The sequence below is a fragment of the Liolophura sinensis genome, chromosome 5 (assembly GCF_032854445.1).
Source record: "Liolophura sinensis isolate JHLJ2023 chromosome 5, CUHK_Ljap_v2, whole genome shotgun sequence".
In the NCBI taxonomy this organism is placed as follows: Eukaryota; Metazoa; Mollusca; class Polyplacophora; order Chitonida; family Chitonidae; genus Liolophura; species Liolophura sinensis.
Window position 1 is genome coordinate 16,758,073 of NC_088299.1, and position 25,381 is coordinate 16,783,453.

A 25,381-nucleotide genomic window follows, 5' to 3' on the forward strand; every position below is an offset into this window, starting at 1 on the left:
CGGTCTACCAGCAACATGTGTGTTGTCGTCGGTTATGCTCTACCCAATTTTTCCTCCCAATATAATGCTGTTTTCTGTCATATAGGTGAAAATATTCTTAAGTCCTGAGTAATACACCAATAACTAAACAAATACTCCAAACCGATGGGTATTAAGTTAGTAGGTGTGGATGACTATTCAGTTAATCATCCACGCCCTCTTGGACAAAATGTGACGGGGGCCGAGGTTGAAGACCTCTAGTCAGCACGATTCTGCACACAGTTGTTTGTGATGGTCATGTCAAATCAGGTGATCCTACAGATAATCATCACAGAAACATAGGCGTGTTAAGCGATTACGGTCGATCGAAAGTGTGCTAGTGCCTATTAAACTTCACCGGAAATACACCAGATAGGAACACTAAATCAGTGTAAATCGCGTCACCATTATTATTTGTTCAGACCTGGTCGCACTATTCGCAGTAGATAAACCGCTGTTTTCAATAGATCCTCTATTCCTGAAATGTTCCATGTACCTAAGTATCCACCAGAACAATGCAATGTTGTCAGACCATGAGGTTGGAGCGGAACTCGGCACGAAGCAATAATCAAGTTCTGCGGTACAACTTTGCAAACTGAATATAACAAAGCTTGCTGATTTTTGTTGGAAATGTTTCGTGAAAAGGGATTTTTGTCTTAACTGTACCCTTCACCCAACTTAGAGACTGCAGATTTCTGGGTGAACGTCAGTGGGCTTACTGTGATGATATTATATTACATTACCAGTCTGATGTTACTTTGGCGATGGGAGAGCTGTCAATACCTGTAGGAAGAAAAGAAAGGAACTGCCTTTTTATTCACCCCAACCTTTATCGGCATCTGAACCTTCTAAGATAATATTTAATAAAGTTGTGGAACGTTTATCAACATAATAAATTCGAAAAGCAGGCCGAGCCATTCATTTAATAACACCATTTAGCAACGATAGCAAAAATAATGAAAGCAAAGCCCTAACTATATCACGTGTAAAATCATTCTGCCATTCCGACATGACAAAACAAATCCATCTGTGATCTGATATTCACATCAGCCACATTCTAAAAATTAGATTGTTCTTAGTGCCAAAAATCAATTCAGAGAATGATTAGAAGAAGAATCCACATTTAGCAATCAGAACAAAGGCCATCTACGCTTCCAAGTCTTTCTAAATGATTCTTGATACCTGTCTAGATTATAGGTTACAGTCGGATGCTTGTCCATGCTTGATGTCTTTTCACTTCGTACTTTCTTTATTCCAGTTGCCATGAAACCAAAGTATTGTCGAGCTATTATCTGAAGGATTCCTGACAATAGATGGACATGAAAAAACGGCAGCGAAATTAATAATACGGGAATAATAAGTACGCCAAGGTTGAATGACAATCGGGATGGTATTCCATTGCGATCACAACCATAACAGTATTACTAATCCAGAACCATGTAGTCATCCAGGGATAGCTCAAAGTAGAGCTGACACCATAATGAGTGTTAATTGCTAAATCCTAATGCTTGTCGAACTTTAGGACAGGCATTCTGGTCATGGTACAGTAACAAGTGGATAGATCCAGATTGCAGAGAGATCATCCTAACTCTTTCACCTGAGATATAGATGTACACAGATGAACAGAAGAGTTTAATATACGGGAAGAGTGAATATATCAAGGATATGAAATAACACGGGAATAATAAGCTGGCCATCGTAAGATGACAATACGGACAGACTAAGCTGAGAAGATAATACGAAAGGTAGTCGGGCAAATATATGAGATATTACGGAAGGTAGTTAATGACGAAGGCTATGGGGTAATGCGAGAAAAGAGAGTAGACAACAAACATCGTTATCGTTATTTGTGCAACTACATCACAGTTTGCTAGTACTACTTTATAATACGGAAGTACAAGTTTAGTTATAACGTCCAGAAGTTATACTCACCAGACTGTAAATAGTCCCAAATGTCCCCAGTAAACTAACTATTCTATTTTTTCACGTGACGTAACCTCAATTTGCTGTGTTGTGAACGTTTCAGGGTGTTGCCAGTAGATGAAGCCGGATATATTGGTACATGCCGTTATCGGGAATCAGTGAAAGCCAAACAAGGAAATTATACCGGAGATATTAGTACACGACATTATCAGAGACCACTGGAAGGTAAACAAGGAAATTACAGGATAAAAAGAGAGCTTAGGGACAAGAATATTAGATGGCAACAGACATACTGGCTTGCAAATGTAGAGCGCCAATGGTGACTTGGTCAAGGGAACTAGTCTAATGTTTCGTGCAATGTCAGGTGACAGGCAAATCTCAGGTAAACAGGTGAGACTGACAGCTTGTTTGCTTCCTGAACATTGGGCTAAAATGATGTCCCTCAAGGTTTTGCTTATGTGATACCCCAAAAATCGATCCCAAAGAAGATAAGGAAGAGAACATCTTCCCATTCCTACTTGTCGCAAAACAAAACTTGTCACTGATCTCTGAAAGGAACACACGACATCAGTGTTCTGGTACACGTAGGTACTAAACACGGCCCATTACTCAAACAACGTCTGATTTGGATACAAAGGCAGATTTTGTCCATAACTGAAATTTTCTGTGTTACAAGATTTTTTTCTCAGGGGATTCGTGAAAGCTCCTTTAGAAAGAATGATGTCGAAAAGGTTGTCCGAATTCAATCAAGAATCTGTCCCAAGTATTCATCACCGAATACTTGCCAAGAGTTACGATCGTTATTTGCACTATATCTTTACATTCTGCCTTTGGCTAAAACAAGTCATTTGGCTCGATTAATTCCTAGGAGTCTGAAATTTCCCTTGACAAGCTTCAGGGTAAGCTGCTAGACTGAAGGTTGAGGACAAGCAGTCATGACTGCAGTATCTGTAGAAAACTGATGAGCAGTTCTAAGTGCTATAGCCCTGGGTTTCTAAGAGAAATAAAAAAATACAGCAGGGTTATGTAATATGACCCTGTTTGTGTCATCTGATAGAATAAACTTATTCTTCAATTACAGAGACAAGCTAGAAAACAAATTTTATTAGACATTTGGGAAAAGATGAAATGGACATATTTTAGCCGTAAAAGATAATGGAGTTCAGTCTAAGACGGTCATTATATGGTTTATTAATGAAATAACGTGAAACATTTGCTAAAATTTACATTCAGTCCAAGACAGTCATTATATGGCTTATTAATGAAATAACGTGAAACATTTGCTAAAATTTACATTCAGTTCAAGATAGTCATTATATGGCTTATTAACGAAATAACGTGAAACATTTGCTAAAATTTACATATAGTCCAAGACAGTCATTATATGGCTTATTAACGAAATAACGTGAAACATTTGCTAAAATTTACATTCAGTCCAAGACAGTTATTATATGGCTTATTAACGAAATAACGTGAAACATTTGCTAAAATTTACATATAGTCCAAGACAGTCATTATATGGCTTATTAACGAAATAACGTGAAACATTTGCTAAAGATGATATACTGCATTATTTATTCATTTATTTATTTGATCGGTGTTTTACGCCGTACTCAAGAATATTTCACTTCTACGACGGCGGCCAGCGTTATGGGGGGTGGAAACCGGGCAGAGTCCGGGGGAAACCCACGACCATTCGCAGGTTGCTGCGAGACCTTCACACGTACGGAGAGGAAGCCAGCATGAGCTGGACTTGAACTGACAGCGACCGCATTGGTGAGAGGCTCCTGGCGCTAACGCGCTAACCAACTGAGCCACAGAGGCCCCGATATACTGCATTAAGAGAACGAATTATTTACATTCCTGTATGTAGCTAATAGGGGCTACTCACAAGTGAGTGAGAACAATCTGTTCATGAGGAGACATAAAGTCAGTCAGCCAAGTTCCGAGATCTGTTACCATACTCAGCCATATTCAGTTTAACAAAGATTTCAGTTTGCGGATTTGTTTGTTTCTTTAACACACTCTTAAAATAGCTTTCTCGAATTAAAAACCTTTTACAGAATATCCAGCGCGCAATATGTGTATGATAATATTATCAGAATTTTTCATGAAGGATTGAACTTTTATCAGTTATAGGGGGCCTCCGTGACCGAGTGGTTATCGTGCTGGTGCAGCCCAGGAGAATGTCAACAACGCAATTGCTATGAGTTTAGGATCAGCTCAAGCGGGCTTATTCTCTGGCCGCACGTGGGAAGGCCTACCAACAATCTGCGAATGGTGACGGTTTTCCCCCGGGTTATGCTCAGTCTTCTGTCACCATAACGTTTGCCGTCATCATCTAAGTGAAATACCTCACGACTTGAGTACGACGTAAAATCCCAATCAAATTAATATATGACCAACTTTAGCAGATATGATATTTCAAATGCATCTTTGTGGCTTTGTTTAATTTTCTGGCTAACCACAATGTATGTGGGTAATAAATTGTGATACATACATGGGGAAGAGTGTTACCGTTCACACTCATTGTGTGGGCAAAACCAAGACGAGGCCCAAGAAAATCGCCCCATTTCACCTGTAAGAGGTAAATTTTGTTGAGATAACCAGAAGTAGCAACGGGTTTCGAACTCACGACCATTCATGTAGGTTGTTGTTTTAACCGGGCCAAAGAATCAACGAGAGTAAAAATTCCTGTATGTTGAACAACGTTATTGTTTATAACTGTATATTCATGGGAGACTACTTAAAGTCACAATACGTATGATCATGAGTATTGAAAGTAATGTTTGCTCACTTAGAATGAAATTGCTGTTTCACCATTCAACGATACGGCATTTTCGTGAACAGATGGTTTTAGGCATTTGTGTGTACTCTGAAGTAGTTGGGGGTAAAATACATTGTGTTGGTGACGTAAGTTCTGAAAGTCATCCTTTACAACCCTCTTCCATACCTCGTGTGCCAGTGACACTATGACATTGCAGTGTCAAAAGGCCATGAAGTCTTGACGCAAAGAAAACCTGGCTTTGATAAAAGTTTTGTGTTGGTGAAGTAACTGTCAGTCTGTATATGGACATATACTAATAGAGATTTTATTTAAAGAATGAAATGGGTAGAGGAGGAGAAGGAGTGGAACTTTGATTTGACTTTACACACTAGTATGGAATCCAGGCAAGGAGTCCACGGATGATTGTCCTCACAGAAGACTGCTCCACAGGTACTCTGAAACACTCAGGTCTATCAACCCATCGTGCTGAGAGCCGTTGGAAGGAGAGTTGTAGGTCAATGACTGGTTAAGTGGACATCAGAGGCCTCGGAGCTCCATCGAATTTAGATACATATGTATATAGCGGTCGTCATTTAAAATGGGTGTTGCATTTACTGCAGACTGATTATTATGATCTGAATATTAAGTTATTCACCCGCAGCCTCTTGGCGCGCTCAGTGTGAACGTGCCGGTGGCTTTTAGTGTTAGCCCTGTAAACAGCCTTCATCACATAAAAACTCGATTCTACACACAGTTGTATATGACGTTCATCTAGCGCCAGATGATCCCAGTGTCAGCGGGCAAACAAACGCAGGCTTGTCCAGGAATTGTGGTCCACAGAAGGCATGCTAACGCTTATCGAAAGAAACACCAGATGCATAAAACCTAGTCACTATTAACTGTTTGGCAGAACTGCACTGTACGAACCCCCTGTTTACAAAATTTCTCTCTCCCTGAGATGTTTTATACATACAATTAAGTATTTCACCACTTTCCCAAGATATTTAGATGTAACCCCCGGGAGGGAGCAATCGATGAATCTGTCTGAAGTATATGTAGCAAAGAACGATTTTTGGACGGACATTCTGATCACAGTGTGGTCACACGTGGTTGTATCCAGGTTGGATGGAGATCATCCTAACTAAGACAGTCATGCCAGTGTTGAAGGTATAGGCTGTGTTGTCCGGAGATATTTTCAGGGTTTATAATTACTGTGTCGGACACACGTCTAGTCCAAAGAAATGAAAAGTTTGGATTGGCAGATCCATACACAAACGCATTTTACCCAAATATGTGATCACGATTTTACTGCATCTTTCCCGTGTATTCCACAATTAGCCTCAGTTGGAGAAAGAATATTCAATATTATTTTAGCTCATAGGGTAATTCTCTGTAATCACGCTATACTACAAGCTTCGGTTCAGAGCCGACGACCCATATAGACATTAGTCTCATCCGGATCGGAGCCAACAATGGCGATAGTTCATAAGCTTACTGGAACACGTCTTGATGATATATTTTTGAGTATTAGTGAGCAATAGGTTTAGTCGTATTAGGGTTGGACACTAGAGTCTCTCACTGTAAGTTAATCCTTAGCTACTGCAGAAAAAAGATTTGATTCTAGCTCTAGTTAGAGCGGATGTGACTTAAAATTAAGCGAGGATGTGTCAGGTGCTTTAATTTGTTGTCGTCTGATGTTTGCCGAGTGTCAGGTATTGTGTAAGGAGGTCTAGGCTAAATATAAATATATCTACAAAAACAAAATTAACGAAAATGATTTTGGCAATCACCACGTGGAACATTTGGAACAAGCAGTAGTTTGGTAGGCGTGATGAAATAGGATGCAAAAAAGAAAGCTGAAATAATGCTGTAATTGCCTTGATACAGTTAATAACTTTTCCCTGAAATTAAATGAGAAGAACAAGAGAATCTCTGAAAAAAAAATGTTATTGGACATTTCTGTAAAGGTGGAAAAGAGATTATTTGGCCATAAATGATACGTGGGCAACGAAAAGGACGACGGTGGTACACTACAAGGAAAAAAGGGCTTCATGCAAATAAAAAAGAGCTGTTAAAGAATATCCAGATTGTGATATGTACATTTTCGACTGTATCGGCCATATACCGGTGTCAGGTGTCTTGTGTTAAACCAGTCACAGTACAGAATTCAGACCGTGGCCGGTTATCATGACCGGAAGACATTGAAAACTCATGTAGCGTAAAAACGACAATGATTGGTATCTCGAATATCCCTGTCAGGTCGTAAAGTATGTGTGTGCTGTCTTCATGTATACAAAAATGCAACTCTTCTCAAAATGACATTCTTTGAATGGTTCCATAGTTCAACGCCCCTCTTGAGTTCCGATTCTCTCATGACGTCTTCCTTTACTGCAGACTCCCTCAGCTTTTTATAAACTTCACCATCATTCGGGCAAAGGTTTTTTATTGCCCCCAATGTTCTGGTGTTTTTGACAAGAATTTTTAACCGTTTCTTTCTTTTTTTTTTCATCGGAAACAGAGGAAGGTTTTCACGAAGGATTTGTTCTTATCAATTTAAATTTACCTTTATAAACCCTTTTGAAAGGTGTACACTTCATAACTGTAACAGATTTCGGCCTACCAGCAACATGTGTATTGTCGTGGGATTCACCAGGGCTCTACCCAATTTCCTCCCAATATAATGCTGTCCTCTGTGGTACAGGTGAAATATTCTTAAGTATTGCGTAAAACACCAATCAAATAAATAAATACCCCAAAATGATAGGTACTATGTTAGTGTAGGTGTGCTAAATATTCAGTTAATCATCCACGGTCTCTTGGACAAAATGTGACGGGGGGGCCCTGTTTTCTCTAGTCTGCCTTAATCAGCTAAAACTTGTATGTGACGCTCAAGTCAAATCAAATGATCCAAATCAGATGGTCCTACAGCCAATTATCAGAGAAAGGGAGGCGTGTTCTGGGTCAATCTAAAGTGTGCTAGTGCCTATTAAACTTCACCGGAAATACACCAGTTAGGAACACTAAATCAGTGATGATCAAGTCGTGTCACCATTATTATTTGTACAGGCCTGATCGCACTATTTGCACCAGATGAACCGCTGTTTGTACAGATAGGTTTATAGACAGACGTACAGACGTGAGTATTTGAGTGAATTTATGTGTAGCTTGTAACCGAATTCCTTATTCTCGATCAGTGGTGTTTTGCTGATTTCGTGTTTTCATGAGTCATCGGTGTTGCCTATTCGTTTCTCTCATCCCGTTAATAACATTGACCGGCCAGAGGATTGCAGTGGAGCTCGTCAGGGAACTATAATCAGATTCTGTGGCATACCATTGCAAACGGATATAACTATGCTTGCTCTTTTTTGTTGGAAACGTTTTGTTAAAAGGAATCTTGCCTTAACTCTACCCTCCACCTCCACACAGAGACTCAATGTCCGCAGATGTCTGGGTGAATGGTACTGAGCTTAGTCTGATGTTATTACATTATAATACCTGACTGATGTTGCGCGGGCGGGGTGATTTATCAGTACCTGTGGGAAGGACGGAAGGGAATTCTGCCTTTGTTCACCCCAAAGTTTCTCGGCGTCTGAACCAAGGATGCTGCATGGTTATAACATAATATTTTATAAAATTCTCGTACACTTATCAGCATAACAAATTCCCAAAACAGGTCACTTCCTAGCTTGAAAACACCATTTTGCAACGCGAGCAAAATAGTTTTTAAAAAAACCCTAACTATATCATGTGTAAAATTATTCTGCAATTCCGACATGACAAAACGAAGCCATTTCTGATCTGATATTCCCATCGGCAACATTCTAAAAGTTTGGTGCTGAAAATCCGTTAGGAAAATGATTATCCACATTCATCAATCAGCACAAAGTTTATCTGAGATTCCAAGTATTTCTAAATGAATCTCTAGATTCTAGGTTACGGTCGGATGCTTGTCCATGCTAAACATCTATTCATTTTGTACTTTGTTTATTTCAAGCATTCCATTCTGGCAATCGCCATGAAAGCACGTAATTGACGAAATATTACCTGAAGCAATCCTGACCATACAAGTACATGAAAAATTGGCAGGTACCGGTAATTAATAATACCGAAATAATAAGTACACTAATTTTATTAACAATCCGGAAAAATGGTAGACCAAGGAGACAAGATGTTAAGAGAGGTGGGATACAGCTACGAGATGATATGAGAAGAGGTGGGACACGATACGAGATGATATGAGAAGAGGTGGGACACAGATACGAGATGATATGAGAAGAGGTGTGACACGATACGAGATGATATGAGAAGAGGTGGGACACAGATACGAGATGATATGAGAAGAGGTGGGACACAGATACGAGATGATATGAGAAGAGGTGGGACACAGATACGAGATGATATGAGAAGAGGTGGGACACAGATACGAGATGATATGACAAGAGGTGGGACACAGATACGAGATGATATGAGAAGAATAGTATCCTTAAGAGACATAAAAGTTATATCAGCGTTTCGAGATCACCACCAAAAAAAGAATGAGCTACAAAAACACATACCGGTACAACACATTCAAGCCTTAGAACTGACAAACTGTGACATTACCTTGCTGACTTCCATGGAACTTCAACACCACAACGAAAAAGGCTTTATATACCAGCGTGACTTGAGCAGGCCAATCACAGCATGGGAACAAAAGTTTTTTCTTAGAAAAGTAATATACTTTAAGATGACAATGGCTGGAGTCGTTGAGAAAGTGATATCCGTAGGACAGTTGATAGAGTACATGATCCTTGTCTTCTTTGTTCATGACCGTATACAACAATCCAAATCTGCTCAACTCCGTGACTATTGTCAGTCTTTGAAAGGTTCTATCATAAAGGCGGATGTCCAGCAGTTGGTTTCAGATCCTCGCATTACGTCATGTTTTTCTGTTCTGATTTCTTTAGACCTCCTAGAGACACGCTTTTCTGTCTCGATCCTTCAGAGGTTCTGATGGCCTTGGGTGTTTTATAATTATTGATAGAACAGAAATAACTTTTCCTGCGGTTTTTTTTTTAAGAATTCTTGGTCTTCATCAGTTATTGATGCATGCCAAGCAGGCAAGAATGACATTTAAAAGTGAGCATGGCTTTGTTTAATTTTCTAATGAAGGACAGTGCATGTGGGAAATACTAATGGGAAATACATTTAGATAAGTGTTTTCATAATCACCCAACACCCCGATCATGATGTATTATACCACGATTCTGCTTTTTACGTGTGCAGAAATGTTTTTCGGAGGAAAAGGAAAGAACCGTATTGATGACAACTAGTTTGATGAACATGTTACAATGCATTTGTTTTTGATGAATGCTTTACCCTGTGTACTCTAAGTACTTTCCCGTTCACTATGTTAGTCTGATTTAGTCTGATTGTATCCAATTGGATACAAGCCTTCTAACCTGCATATAAATCTGTTAGATTAGTAGCTACACCAGTCATCTTCGCACAGACAGGCTCAACCCTTTGGCTATGGCATTATGTACACCCTGATGTCTGCATTTTATGGTGTTTATGGTTGGTTACTAGCCAAAATTTAAATTAATTCTTTGGGATCGGTCCGACCATGTTATTTCTGCCCAGTTCAACCAAATTATTTGAGGTCAGTCCGGCCAAAAATATTTTGGCCAAAATTAAACATGGTTGATTCGACCAAAACATTCTTTGTCCCGAAAGCGACCAAGAATATTTTTTTCGCTCACGCCTGTAAAAAATTTGTGTGTTCTCATAAGTAAGTGAGGGTAAAATACATTGTGTTGGCCAATTATACATCCCTGCTCCATACTTTTGTGACATGTGAACAAGAGTTTGTCAAAAGGTCAAAGAATCCTGACGAAACAAAACCTGGTTTTGATTTTTGAGTTGATGAAATCCTTACCTGCAACCTTGGAATGGGCATATAAAAATAGAGATTTATTTATGAAAGATAGGGGTAGAGGTAGGGAATGAGTGCCAGGGGCTGGGTGCGAGTCTGAATTTCTCTGGTTCCAAGCCATGCACTTGTTAACTTGTGACGAGTTAAACAGGAGCATATATGCCATGCCTGTCCATAGATGATTGTCCTCACACCAGACAGCTCTCGTCTGCAGACTGCTCTATAGGTACTTTAAAGCATCCTAAACTATCACATCAACGGTGCTGAGAGTCGTTATAGAGTAGTCTTCACGTCGCTGGGTTAAGTGGACATCAGGGGCCCCCAGAGCTTCAGCAGGTTTAGATACATCTGTATGCAGAGGGCCTTGTTAAAAGCACTTGTATCATGTACTCCAGATTAGTAATTATGTGCAGGCTGGCTGGAATATTAAGTTATTCACCCACGGCCTCTTAGGCAAAGTGTGAACGTGCCCGGGGAATCTAACTTAAGCCCTCTGATCTCTGCCTTTATCAGCTAAAAACTCTATCCTCCGCACAGTGGTGTGTGACAACCATCTAACACCAGATGATCACAGTGACAATGGTCACACGAACACAGGCTTGTCCAGGAAATGTGGTCAATAAAAGGCATAATATAGGTAATGACGCTCCGCCGGAAACGAGCTGATTAAGGATATTAGAGGTTTAAAAGTTTGTCACCAATAACTATTTGCTGAATAATACCGTATGAGCCCTTGTTTACAAAATTTCACTATCCATGAGATATTTTATACATATAACTAAGTATTTCGCCACTTCCCCAAGATGTTGAGAAGTCCCCGGGAGGGAGGAATCGATGAAGCTCTCTGAAGAACATGTGGAAAAGAGGGATTTTAGGACACACATTCTGAGTACAGTGCGGTCACACGTGAATATATCCAGATTCGATGGAAATCACCCTAACTATAACAATCAAGTAATCGTGGGAAGTGTAGGCTGTGTATCGGGGATATCTCTAGGATTCACAATCATTGTATCAGAGGCAGGAGACTTAAAGGCTTCTAACCACTGAATATGAAACTTAAAAGCTTGTAATCATTGATTATGTCGCTCAACAACACAGTGTTCTGTGCTTAATCAATAATATCTTTATTGCTTGAAAAGTTTTGCGTTCAAAACGACGAAAATTTGTTTCCCACCTAACATCATAAAAGCTAACTGTTTCACAGACAGAAAACTCATGTACAAAACACAGCTGATAGAGTCCTAGTAAAGTGATGTTTTTTGTATAAATCGATGTTTCCTTCGTTGTCCCGAATTTCTTAGTCTGAGACAATTCTTTATTGCTTATAATGAGGTGTTTTGTTCTTAAAACTGAAATACAAGTAACCATTTCAGTTCTTGGGTATGGTGTAAAATATGTAGCCAAAAGTTTGTCAGAAATAAAAAATCCGAAGAATAGGGACGTTTTGAGTTTTAACTCTCTTGTCGCTAAGGATAAACACAATCGTACTACAACTTGTAACTTGTGAAAAATGTTAGGCAACGTTTATCGACATACCGATCACCTGTCTCACCGTGTTCCAGTGGCACAAATGACACGAATTTCCTTGAGGGATTTCAAGGTCTCGATCGTTTAGCTCCCCACTTTTCTTTATCGTTTGTTTACTCTAAATGACTTTTTGAAACCCTCTTCAGACGCCGAAGTTAAAGTAAATGTGGTCAAGATTAGTTGCCTAACATCTCTGACACATTATACAGTTACCTAACATCTCTGATGGGTTACGTGATACAGTTGCCTAACATCTCTGATGGGTCACATGATACAGTTGCCTAACATCTCTGACAGGCCACATGATACAGTTGCCTAACATCTCTGACAGGTCACATGATACAGTTGCCTAACATCTCTGACAGGTCACATGATACAGTTGCCTAACATCTCTGATGGGTCACATGATACAGTTGCCTAACATCTCTGACAGGTCACATGATACAGTTGCCTAACATCTCTGACAGGTCACATGATACAGTTGCCTAACATCTCTGACAGGTCACATGATACAGTTGCCTAACATCTCTGACAGGTCACATGATACAGTTGCCTAACATCTCTGACAGGTCACATGATACAGTTGCCTAACATCTCTGACAGGTCACATGATACAGTTGCCTAACATCTCTGATGGGTCACATGATACAGTTGCCTAACATCTCTGACAGGTCACATGATACAGTTGCCTAACATCTCTGACAGGTCACATGATACAGTTGGACTACTTTTCCCTCCAGGGATAACATAAAACTGCTGCATCCAGTCGGGTTATATACATGTGATCTTCTCAAAAAAAGTAAGATGAGGTCAAGAGTGGGATGTACCAGGGGATCTGGCGTGACAGGAAAGTAATCAACTTTGTACACGATCTGCCTACTGATTTCATTCATTCGCCTAGAACATTCCTAGCCTCTTTCCAATATCATCACAAACTGCGCACTGCTTTTCTTTGTATGTTTCCGTCTTAATTTCATACTTCCCATACTTTCGCAGTTCTTTGATGGGTTGTGTTAAACATTATTGTGATTATTGACCCTAAGCGTGAATTTTGTTTGATCGCTGATATCAGAATGTCTGCTTTGACGCCTAAAACCAAACCAAATTATCCGACTGGTTGATTTGGTCTGGTGATGATTTAGCCACGTGTAAACCGAAAAGAGCTAAGAGTACCTTGAACTCTCACCCGAGGGAGATGCTACAGGTCCTCTGAAGTACCGGTAACCCTTGCTATCAAATTAGTAGTGGCGACAGCGGCTGGAGACATTAACACAGAAGTATGTGATGGCATAGGCGCAATAGATGATTCCAGTGCTAGTAGTTAAGTGAGTCTCTCTGGGTTGATGATCAATCTTAGGTGTGCTAGTGCTTATCGAATTTCGCCGGAAACACGGTCTCAAACATCAAAAGCTGTGATGATAAAGTTTTATCATCCATATCTAAGTATTTCATCATTTTCCCAACACGTTTAGAAGCTGTCGATTGCTGTTTAGAGCAATCGATGAAGCTGTCTAGTACAGGAAGAGCGGTGTTCAAGCAAACATACTGATCGCAGGAAGGTCACATATAGGCCTACACTTGATTTACACTTCGGTGTTTAAGATAGCGACACGTCTCTATCACTGTAGTTATTACACGTAGATCCCCCGAACTACAACAATCATGCAATCATTGTCAATATAGGCCGTGTTTTACCTGAGATATCTCAAAGGGTTATAATAACTTTGTCTGACACAGTTCAGGGCAATGGACAGCTGGTACTTCGAGATTTCACACACTGATCTTGTTCAAATTTGAAAACTTAATTCGATTGCCTTTTAAGGCGTATTTGGAAATGTTTACCCGAAACAACAAGGAAACAAGCTACCTTCGTTAGTAATTACTGATCACCGGTTACGATACGTGTAGTTCTGTTATTGGTGAGCGCAGATGATTCGCCCTGTACGTCAGTCTAGAGGTTATTGATTTAGCGTGTTGACAATTTTGACTGTGACATTGAGATACATAGGTTGCAGTTGTGCTTTAATAAATAAAGACATCGATAAATAATTGTCCTCGATACCAGACAGGAATGACTGATGGGTCACAATTGCCTTTGACACTCCACATTTGCCGGAAGACATGACAGAATAATAATGGACAACTGTCTATGGCTTTTCCAATGCAACAATATACATAAAGGTTAGGAATTCTGAGATCACTGAGGATAAATTTCATTGGCCTTACACTGTTAGGAAATGGCTAAAACGGTTTTAGGCACACGCATGGGCCAAAAATTTGTTGAGGTTTAAGTATTGTAAGCCTTGAGAATCTTGTTATACAGACGTACTCTTTGTCTGTTATACAACCCTTCTCTACACTTGTGTGTGTCTGTGACATAGAAGAGTGCCAAAATTGTCATGAAATCCTAACGAAGCCAAACCTGGTATTGACAAATTGTTTGTCCACTTGTGTAGCCTGCTGAACCAGGACATCCAGCGTTGCTGACAAGTCCTTAGAGCCAATTATGGAACGCTTTGTTGATTTGGCATTGCGGCCAGTAAGCCTAGAGAGAACAAAGTTGTCCAACACGAGTATGGAATCCAGGCTGGTAGTCCATCGATAATTGTCCTGCAACCAGACAGCTCTCGTCTGTACACTGCTCCACGGTTCCCCAAGGCATCATTGACTATCAAACTAGTCGTGTTCAGAGTCGTTGGAAAGGAGAGTTCCCTTGTCTGTAGAATTCCCGTGGGGTGGTTCAGTGGGCAACATCATCATATTTACATTAACTTATATACCATCCGACTTAAGAAATGGGCACTACATGCTTACATTAAGTTGCTGGATATTAACGTAATCATCCACGAACTCTTGGACAAAATGTGAACGTGCTTCTAGCTTAAGATCGCTAGTCAGCTTTCATCACTTAAAAGTACGGTTTTGCACACAGATGTATGTGGCGCCTGTGCCAGATCAGTTCAGACAGTTACCAATGGTCAAACAAACATGCTCAGGGGCTGCATGATCGATGAAAGTATGCTGGTGCTTATCGATCTCCACCAGAAACAGATGAAATGATCATTATCTATTGTCACCATTAATGTACTTAGTGAACCGATCCCTGTAGTCGCACCCGAAAAATCCGTATTTAGAATATATACATTGTGAGCATTTTTAACGTCAGGATCTCTGTGACTGATTCTATAACCGAGGAAATCGGTACGGACTTTTGATAACAGGAATAATGTATGTTGTGGTATGACAAACTAAATACGCTGATTCAGTTTGCAATGGTTACACCGTTGTACCACCTACATACAGGGAACTCGTGTCGTGCGTACACCGACCAGAGGATAGTACAATTTAAAAGTGATGTCTGTATGTCATCTTCAACAAAGTCTGCTCATCTCCGTGATAAAATGTCTGTCATTGAATGGCTCTCTCGCTGAAGGCGGATGGGCCCCAGCCGATTTCCTGTTCTCCGATTACGTCTCCCATACTGTTCCGATCTCCGTAGCCAGTATATAGACTTCTCCTCCCTCTTCTGTTTAAATTCTCTAGAATGTAGCCACCAGCAAAACAAGGCATCATCATCATCATCGCCTTCTGTTTAACGGTTCTTTATTGATTTAAATATCCTGGATGTTTTGTCGTTGTCAGTAAAAGATGAATAAATATTTTGTTTTGCCTTAATTAGTCGAGAATAGTTCTTATAAACATCAGAATGGTTTATGAAGGGCTTGGTCTGTCTTCTGTAATGTCACACCCCACCTAAGGTTGACACCTAGACACGCCTAGACAGAAGAGTAGAATTGTAAATTACTGTCCGTAATCTTCATGTTGAGTTGCTGAAGGGAAACTTACAAATCCCACAACTTCATCAATTTAGACGCATCTATATACCACTTGCACTTAAAATTTGAAATTATTTTCACATCAGGTCACTAACTCCCGGTGGGCGGGCCGGATATTACGGTTAACACCCACGGCCACCTGGGCAAAGTGTGAACGTGTCTGGGGCTCCTTGCTTAAGGTCTCTCGTCAGCCTTCGTCAGACAAAAGCACGATTTTACACACAGTTGTATGTGTGGCGCCTGTGTGCCAGTGCATCAAGTTGCTAATAGTCCAATAAAGGGCGGCTTGTTCAGGGACCTTATGATTAGCAAAAGTATGCTAGTACTTATCGATCTGCACCAGAAACAAGCTAACAGGGAACATCAGAGACAATGATCATTAACTCTTAACACCATTAATGCCTGCACAGAACTGATCAGTGCATTCGCACCCAAGAAACTCTTGTTTAGAATAAATCCACTTTGACAGACCATAAGATTTACCAATGCCGTATCTGTACCCAAGTATTTCAACGCTATCATGACACGCTCTAAAGTGTCTTCTGGGACAGTGCAATTGTGGAAGTGTCCAAGTGGATTTACTTTAGTGAGGTTATCACTAGACAGGGTATTTGCCTGAAATATCCCTAAGGTTGACAATCTATCCAAGTTTTCCGACCGGAATATACATAGTATACAACTGAGGAATCCATCAATGATTGTCCTCAAACCAGACAGTTTTCGTCTACAGGCTGATCTACAGTTCCTCTAAAACATCCTATTTTTATCAAATTAAACGTGCCGAGGACGACAGCTTATGAACTAGCGTGTTACATGATTCAAATACTGATTTAATTTATACGCCCAGAACATTCGTTGTGTCCTTCCGTCATCACTGAAAACTCTTTAAAACTTTATTTACTTTCTTATAGTTCTTTGGTAGTTTGAGGATACTTGACTAGAAAAGCCCACCGTGGTTGACCAGAAAATTCCATTACGGTTGACCAGAAAAGCCCACCATGGTTGACCAGAAAAGCCCACCATGGTTGCTCAGAAAAGCCATGGTTGACCAGAAAAGCCCACCATGGCTGGTATACGAATGTCTCAAGTTATTGTTCGTAATCTTCATGTCGCGTGCTAAAGGGGAACTTCAAAAATCCCACAACTTCATCAATTTAGACGCACCTATACACCACCTGAGTGGTATTTGGACATCATCTTCACTAATTCGGTCTGAAAGAGCATGATTTTAGGTCAATCATCCAGGCCCAATTGGGCAAATGTGAACGTGACAGGGGCTTCCAGCTTAAGGCCTCTTGTCAATCACTTAAAGCACAATTGTATGTGACGACCATGCCGCATTGTATAATACCAGAGCTAATTATCAAACAAATTCACAGGTGAGTTCAGAGAGTATGATCAGTCGACAGTATGTTAGTGCTGATGGAATGCCGGAAACAAGCTATGGACTTGATGAGAAAGTCTCATCACTAGTGGGCCTACTGATGTCGCAGAACTAGCGGCTGTCTTTCCACTCGATGAACAGGGTCTCCGTGCCTGAGTGGGTTAGTGTGTTAGCGCACTAACCCACTCAGTCACCCACGAGTCTCTCACCAATGTGAGAGACTCGTGCTGTGAGTTCAAGTCCAGCTCAAGCTGGCTTCCTCTCCGGCGGTAAGTGGGAAGGTCTTCCAGCAACCTGCGGATGGTGGTGGGCTTTCCTCTGGCTGTGCCCGGTTTCCTCTCACCATAATACTGGCTGTCGTCGTATAAATGAAATATTCTTGAGTACGGCGTGAAACACCAAATAAATAAATAATAAATGAATGAACCGTTAGACTAAAAACCTTAAATGAGGTAAATTGACAAGAATCAAGATTCCAGCGGTTACATGTGACAATTTGCCATCTATCACGCTATAGTCACTGCTCTGGTTTTACTCTATATGCTGTAAGTCTTTTCTTATATCATTTAACCGACAACGATCAGCCTTATGCATGTCTAGAGGAAATCAGGCATAGCTGGAGGAAAGAAATGTTCGTCAGTTACCTCACAAGTGTTAACTGAAATACACCTCACGCCAACCACGATTCAACTGATGAAGATTGAGGTGCATGGCTATGAAGTACCTCATGCAAATTGTGGATTCTCCGTCCGTTATTCATTGAACTGTGCTTTTGTACTATAGAAGGTATGGTTTTGGTCTCCAGTGTATCAAGCAGGCAAGTGGATATGTCTATACAGGCAAGAAAAAAACACGGGTTTCTCTTAGGATGTCCATCTTCTGTTAAAGTCTTGAACACCTTAAAGGGCAAGACAACATCTGGTAAAAACATATTTCAATCCAAAGCAGGATAGTCAAGCTTTCTAAAAAGTATCATACTTTGTTATTTTAATGAGATTTCACCGAATTACACGTGAATCAAGACAGCCATCTTGAGAATTTTATCCAATTAAACACGTTGCCATCAGATTGCACCGCTCAAGCTGTGACGTAGCCTTTACCTATTCACTCCAGGAAGTGGCATATGATAACACACAACTACTGCATAAGACATCGTTTAGAGATCATTTTCAACGATTCAATTACTTGTAGCCGAAAGACCATTTCACACCGTGCTGTGGAACAGGCCTGTATCATTTACGGACCACCACAGACGTAGAATCAGTTGATTTACAAGCCGTGTAATGTTCAACGACGGTATCACAAATTATGTCAGATAGCAGAATATCGTCTTAAGTTTTATGGGAATGAGAAGACGGCACCTCATCGGACAATGCTTAAAATTAATTAAATCTTATGACATAATAATTTATCTCTGAATTTACTAGAACTGAAGAATTTAAATTTTGTCCCTCATCTTCCTCGTATACAGGGGATTTCTTTTGTTTTCTTTTACAAAGTACAGTATAATTATTGAAATGCCGTGATTAAGCCGAGGTGCTTACTCTGATGTCCGCAATATCTAGGTCAGCACTGTTCTCGTCTTCGAAGTCACCAGTACAAAACTGAAGCATAAAATCCAGCGACAGCCCAATGCCTACATCAGCCTCAGCGGTGCTTAGATATATTTCCATTTGTGTCAGAACTGAGCATGAATCCAGTTGTACAACAATCCGAATGTAATTTTGTAAACATTTAATAGGAGTCAAAATTACCGGTACCAACATAAGCCCTCCAAAAGGCTACCACCCGAACCAGGACTATCCGAGCCGTGAATCTGCAGGTGACTCGGAAACTGTATAAATGATATAGGCCCAGTAGGCTTACTGTTTGAGCAGTTCAGGCAGTGGAAGAAATACCCTTCCGGTATGTCCAATTTCCGAGAAAGGTATTTATAACTTGGTTCGTCATCGTCGAAGTCCACAATGTTAATCTGCCATAGGCTAGTGCTTAGACTATTATACGGCAAATACCTTCGACGTTAGAGAGCTAGAGTAAACGTGACGCCACCTTGCTGACGATAATGGAGACGTGCTGAAGCTGTGACAAGACACACTTTTACTGGGTTGAAAAAATCTAAAAACAAAAATTAAAGTCTGTTTAAGATGGTATGAATGGTAGCCTTTCAGTGGACATAAACATTAGTCTATCACTTTAGTTGGGTCCCTGGTCTTCAATTGGCTCAAACCTATCGAATCAAGCATTATGGTGGCCGTGGACTTAAATTCATGTAAATTCATCATCGGAACCGAGTTTGGCTCCAATTCAATAAATAAACATTATTACACGATCCATAGGGTAATGTAGCCTCGAAATTGATACAAATTAGGATTCGATAGAGTCCCAGACAAAGTCATTTATTTCAATCATCAGAGATATTTTAGATAAGAATATCTGGTGTACAAATAATATTTGCCTCCCATCAGTTCCGTTAGGTTGAGTTTGGGTGCGTGAATCCGACAGAGAAATCAATGTCATACCTTAAGGCTCTACTTTCATGTGGTAAATGCCATGTAGTACACCAGGAACCCTGACGATTATGGAGGCCACACCTTCACAAACTTTCCATCGAACTTTTCTATTTGTGTAGATAATGGCAAAATCGTCCTTGAACATATCCTCATCTCGGCTGCATATACCAGCTTTGCGTGCGATTCCTAGTGGCACTGTGCTAAGAAGCCGGAAGGAGTGCAAAGGTACACATCCAGTTGTTAGTTTTGTTCACACACCAGAACACTGATTTCGCCGGTAGACATCTGGACTGGAAACTGGAACTCTGTTAAGCCGAGACATCAATGTTTAAGCAACCAACCCCATAGGGATTTATCAGCGTGTAGTGTGATATATAAAATCCACGTATAGCTACCATGACAGACCCCGCTGATGGAATACATTGCTATGATTCTGTAACTATGGGTAACAGTTATCACGTATTCCATACAATACTGTTGGGATTTCAATCTATATGTAATTATGTAGTTTACAACTGTTTTATTAATAAAGTCTTTTCGCACTGACTCGGCACTGGCTCGACAGCGACCGATATACATGCAAAACCCTGCAGCACACAGAGCAAGACTAGATCATCAACGACAGTGCAGTCTGGTGTCTTCGGCATGACACATCAGTGGCGGCAGCACTTTTGCGGCATGGACTCGTCCTGCCAAAGAAAGACACAATACATGTATACACACCTAAAGATTTCTCGTCGTCATATGATTGATAAATTGTTAAATACGGCGTTAAACCTTAAGCATTCATTCATTTTTAATATATAGTAGCAACTTATACGCCCCTTAGCACCATAGCAAAAACCTCATGCGGTGAAAAACATTCAGTGATGTTAATTGCAATTTATTAGACAGAGATTACTCATACTGTGTTGTCATCACATTTAATAAGCAATCAAATGAAATCAATGCCTGGGGACTAGACCTTGAGCATGCTTAGCCCACCAACAGAATCCTGGTTTATGTAAGCTTACAATGTAAAGCACAGTACAAAATACATCACACGCATCAAATGCCTAGAATGCTGCGTATCCTCGGTATATGAACAAGGTTCAGCGGTATGATGGTAACAACAGGCCGCGCGACCAAGTTTTTTTAAGTTTGTTATACCACGAATAATGAAGAAAGAGTGAAAATAACGTATATTTCATGTGGACGTCCTCTTTCATTCCACCAGGAGAGATCATGAATTTTAGACATCAACTTCAGCCACAACAGTTGACCTAGACATTTCAAAGCGGCGTATGAAAACAGTCGTGTCTTACCCTTGCGTAACTTAAGGGGCCTACGTGTAAACGTAGATATGTAATCCCGATATATTAACAACATATAAACCATAAAAACAAATCTAACTCGTAAACAAGATCAAATCCTTTTATTTGCCAAAAAAAAAAACAAAAAAAAACAAACAACAACATAACGGTATATTATTCTGGGGGGTAAATTTACCACCCGGTGTTGTTTCCAATGGCCCTTTTTCTATAATATGTATATTATCGCCCAGCCCACAACTGACAACAAGGTAGAACTAAAGTATAGGCTACACGAAAAGATACCATAAAACGAAGAGTATGGTGGTAAGGAAAACTGAAGAAAGACACGCTAAGGAATGAGATTTTTTTCATATTGAAGCATACTTTATATTTTTAATAACCCCTCCTTCAGTGGTCAGAAATATTCGGAAATATCGTCATCGATGAAAGGTCGTCATCGATGAACATATTGGGAAAGCTGGACCATGCAGCTTAGCAACCACAATTCGGAAATGTCGCTATCGTTAAACATACTGAGAGAGATGGACCATGCATCTTAGCGACCACAATTCGCCAATGTCGCTATCAATGAACACAATGGGAAAGCCGGACCGTGCAGCTTTGCGACCACAATCTGGGCTCTCCTCCCCAACGAAATTGTTTTCACAGCTATCACCGTTCATGTCACTAGAGCGACCACAATCTGGGCTCTCCTCCCCAACGAGATTGTTTTCACAGCTATCACCGTTCACGTCACTAGAGCGGCCACAATCTGGACTCTCCTCCCCAACGAAATGGTTTTTACAGCTATCACCGTTCACGTCACTAGAGCGGACACAATCTGGGCTCTCCTCCCCAACGAGATTGTTTTCACAGCTATCACCGTTCTTGTCACTAGGGCGGCCACAATCTGGGCTCTCCTCCCCAACGAAATTGTTTTTACAGCTATCACCGTTCACGTCACTAGAGCGGACACAATCTGGGCTCTCCTCCCCAACGAAATTGTTTTCACGTCTATCACCGTTCACGTCACTAGAGCGGCCACAATCTGGGCTCTCCTCCCCAACGAAATTGTTTTTACAGCTATCACCGTTCACGTCACTAGAGCGGCCACAATCTGGGCTCTCCTCCCCAACGAAATTGTTTTTACAGCTATCACCGTTCACGTCACTAGAGCGGACACAATCTGGGCTCTCCTACCCTACGAAATTGTTTTCACAGCTATCACCGTTCACGTCACTAGAACGGCCACAATCTGGGCTCTCCTCCCCAACGAAATTGTTTTCACAGCTATCACCGTCACGTCACTAGAGCGGCCACAATCTGGGCTCTCCTCCCCAACGAAATTGTTTTCACAGCTATCACCGTTCATGTCACTAGAGCGGCCACAATCTGGGCTCTCCTCCCCAACGAAATTGTTTTCACAGCTATCACCGTTCACGTCACTAGGGCGGCCACAATCTGGGCTCTCCTCCCCAACGAAATTGTTTTTACAGCTATCACCGTTCACGTCACTAGAGCGGACACAATCTGGGCTCTCCTCCCCAACGAAATTGTTTTCACATCTATCACCGTTCACGTCACTAGAGCGACCACAATCTGGGCTCTCCTCCCCAACGAAATTGTTTTTACAGCTATCACCGTTCACGTCACTAGAGCGGCCACAATCTGGGCTCTCCTCCCCAACGAAATTGTTTTTACAGCTATCACCGTTCACGTCACTAGAGCGGCCACAATCTGGGCTCTCCTCCCCAACGAAATTGTTTTCACAGCTATCACCGTTCACGTCACTAGAGCGGCCACAATCTGGGCTCTCCTCCCCAACGAAATTGTTTTCACAGCTATCACCGTTCACGTCACTAGAGCAGGGTACTTAATTTCTAGGTTCACATGTGGGAACTTACGAAAACTATACTTTAAGTCCAATTCTACTCGTAAAGTAGAAAGCTGATACCGCTAATCCTGTTTGGCAGTTTTAGATGTTTAGTTCACATCAAATACACTACAACGCATAAAGAAATAAAAAGCAAGCGTTTCATGTAGCCTTAAGAGTTTAACACTGGCGCAGAGCTGTTTATCATGTAACGCCATACCACTTGTTCAGTCCGACATTTGGATTACAAATACTCTCTGAGTATTGTTTTCTAAGCGCAGATCTGTTATAACCAACATGTTGTAACTTTTTATCTCAGATCACGCCAGTGGTCTTGTGCGCTGGTCTTGTTAGTGTTACGGCACCAACCGAGAACGGGTTGTTACATCTACAGAACCAATGTACATGTTCGACCCGGCATGATTAGCGGGGGTTTATCCCAGTCGCCCGCGAATGTGGAAAGGATGTACAGACGCCGATATTTCCGTCAATGGTTCTTTTATTGATGGCTTCGCGCCGGGAACCCTTAATGTACATGTAAGCCTACGCTGGGGGTAAACGGCAGGCCAGCCCGAAAAGACGCTTTCAGCTACATATTAAAATGTACCTCTCTCTCCTACGTGAACACGTTCACTCTTGTTTTAAGCCCATCGTCGCAGTCTACCACCTTCCTTCGGGGACTCCACAACTTATATCTATCCCGTCTGCTCTGACAGAAACTTTGGAATGTTCCCGGTGCGGCCAATCTTACCTTCTAGCCACTAAAACAAATTACACAATGTTTAGGATACACGTAATAACAATCTATCGCCCACAAACCATCTACCAAAAACGGTTCACCTCTTACCCGTAAACTAATTCCGGATGTACACATCATTGTTTGACTTTGGGGCACGCAGCTCAAAAGCGAGTGGTGTTTACAGAACTGACAACAAACACCGCACCAAGCGTTTGTGTACTTTACAAACATAGCCAGGCATGCACCGAACGTCATACAGCTGTGACAATCACAATACCTTTACAGATAGAACATACAAGACTGAAGTGATACGCAATCCATATATTTTACAATGTGAGAATAACTGAACGGTTTGGACATGATAGTTAATCGATCAATCAGCTCAAACTTCATCACCTCCTTGACAATCTCTTTACGTACATCCCCAGTCGTACGACGTTAAACCCCAAGCACTCACTCACTACATCCCCAGTCTGTGGCCATCTGAGACACACAGAGGATGTGATATGTCATCTGAGATACACCGTGGATGTGATATGCCATCTGAGATACATAGAGGTTGTAATATGTCATGAATTAGCTTAGTGCATGTGCGGACAGAAAAGGCAGAATTGCATTTTATCTTCCTTCAACATGCTGCCATGACATTATACAGCTGATACAAATGTACGAAATATAAACAACAGTACACACCACATGTAACCATAGCGCAGTTATCCTCACCGAAAATATCGGTTAGACATGATTCTAAGCACTGGATGCAGCTGACACCAGACAATACACTGGATCCATGGATACCGACACTCAACTAATCTGTTGCTCCAGATACAAAAAGATTGTTTTATTATTGTCCTTTTAATGGAAAATAAATGAAAAAAAAATAAACAAGTTTAGTAAAAGAAACAAGAACGGACCGATCAGTTTGTGTTGCGTATACTGTGAATAGATATCAGACAAAGATAGCCGTTATGCTGAGCACGTTCACAGGTGCGTTTGGCAGCATAATTTTTTTCCGGCAACAACAGACGATTGACTAGTGATCATTATTAAATGTAAAAATGTCCATGATCAATCATCATTTAACAGACCGATATATTAAATGATATAGGGCTTTACACATTTCCCCATGTGCTTTTTCCACAGAGCACGGTTTGTAAGGATATTCCGTTTTATATTCCAGATTCGTTATTTCGGTTACTAATTGGCAGTAATAACTTAATCCTATTAAGAAACTGGTCTGCTGTGATAAAATCAAACAAGCAGTGCAGAAAACCGGCCTACTGTAATAAAATCAAACAAGCAGTACAGAAAACTGGCCAACTGCAATAAAATCAAACAAGCAGTACAGAAAACTGGCCTACTGTAATAAAATCAAACAAGCAGTACAGAAAACTGGCCAACTGTAATAAAAACAAACAAGCAGTACAGAAAACTGGCCAACTGTAATAAAAACAAACAAGCAGCACAGAAACTGGCCTACTGTAATAAAATCAAACAAGCAGAACAGAAACTGGCCTACTGTAATAAAATCAAACAAGCAGCATGGAAAACTGGCCTACTGTAATAAAATCAAACAAACAGTACAGAAAAGTGAC

General features: G+C 40.8%; 1 protein-coding gene across 1 annotated transcript; it reads right to left on the reverse strand.

Moving 5' to 3' along the window:
• Nucleotides 1–21,698: 21,698 nt before the first annotated feature.
• LOC135465500 (neurogenic locus notch homolog protein 1-like) lies at nt 21,699–24,329 on the reverse strand. The gene is made up of 4 exons (XM_064742740.1): nt 24,248–24,329; nt 23,799–23,808; nt 22,449–23,033; nt 21,699–22,344 (listed from the first exon to the last, which is right to left on the reverse strand). The coding sequence occupies exons 1-4, from the start codon at nt 24,327–24,329 to the stop codon at nt 21,699–21,701; spliced, it is 1,323 nt and encodes a 440-aa protein (XP_064598810.1).
• Between the last annotated feature and the right edge of the window lie 1,052 nt (nt 24,330–25,381).

Bases quoted from the DNA above. Each gene is read 5' to 3' on its own strand.
- LOC135465500 (XM_064742740.1), bottom strand. From the start codon at position 24,329: ATGGCATATCACATCCACGGTGTATCTCAGATGACATATCACATCCTC. The intron at 22,345-22,448 runs GTTGGGGAGGAG...TGTCCGCTCTAG, and splicing joins ATAGCTGTGAAAACAATTTC to TGACGTGAACGGTGATAGCT.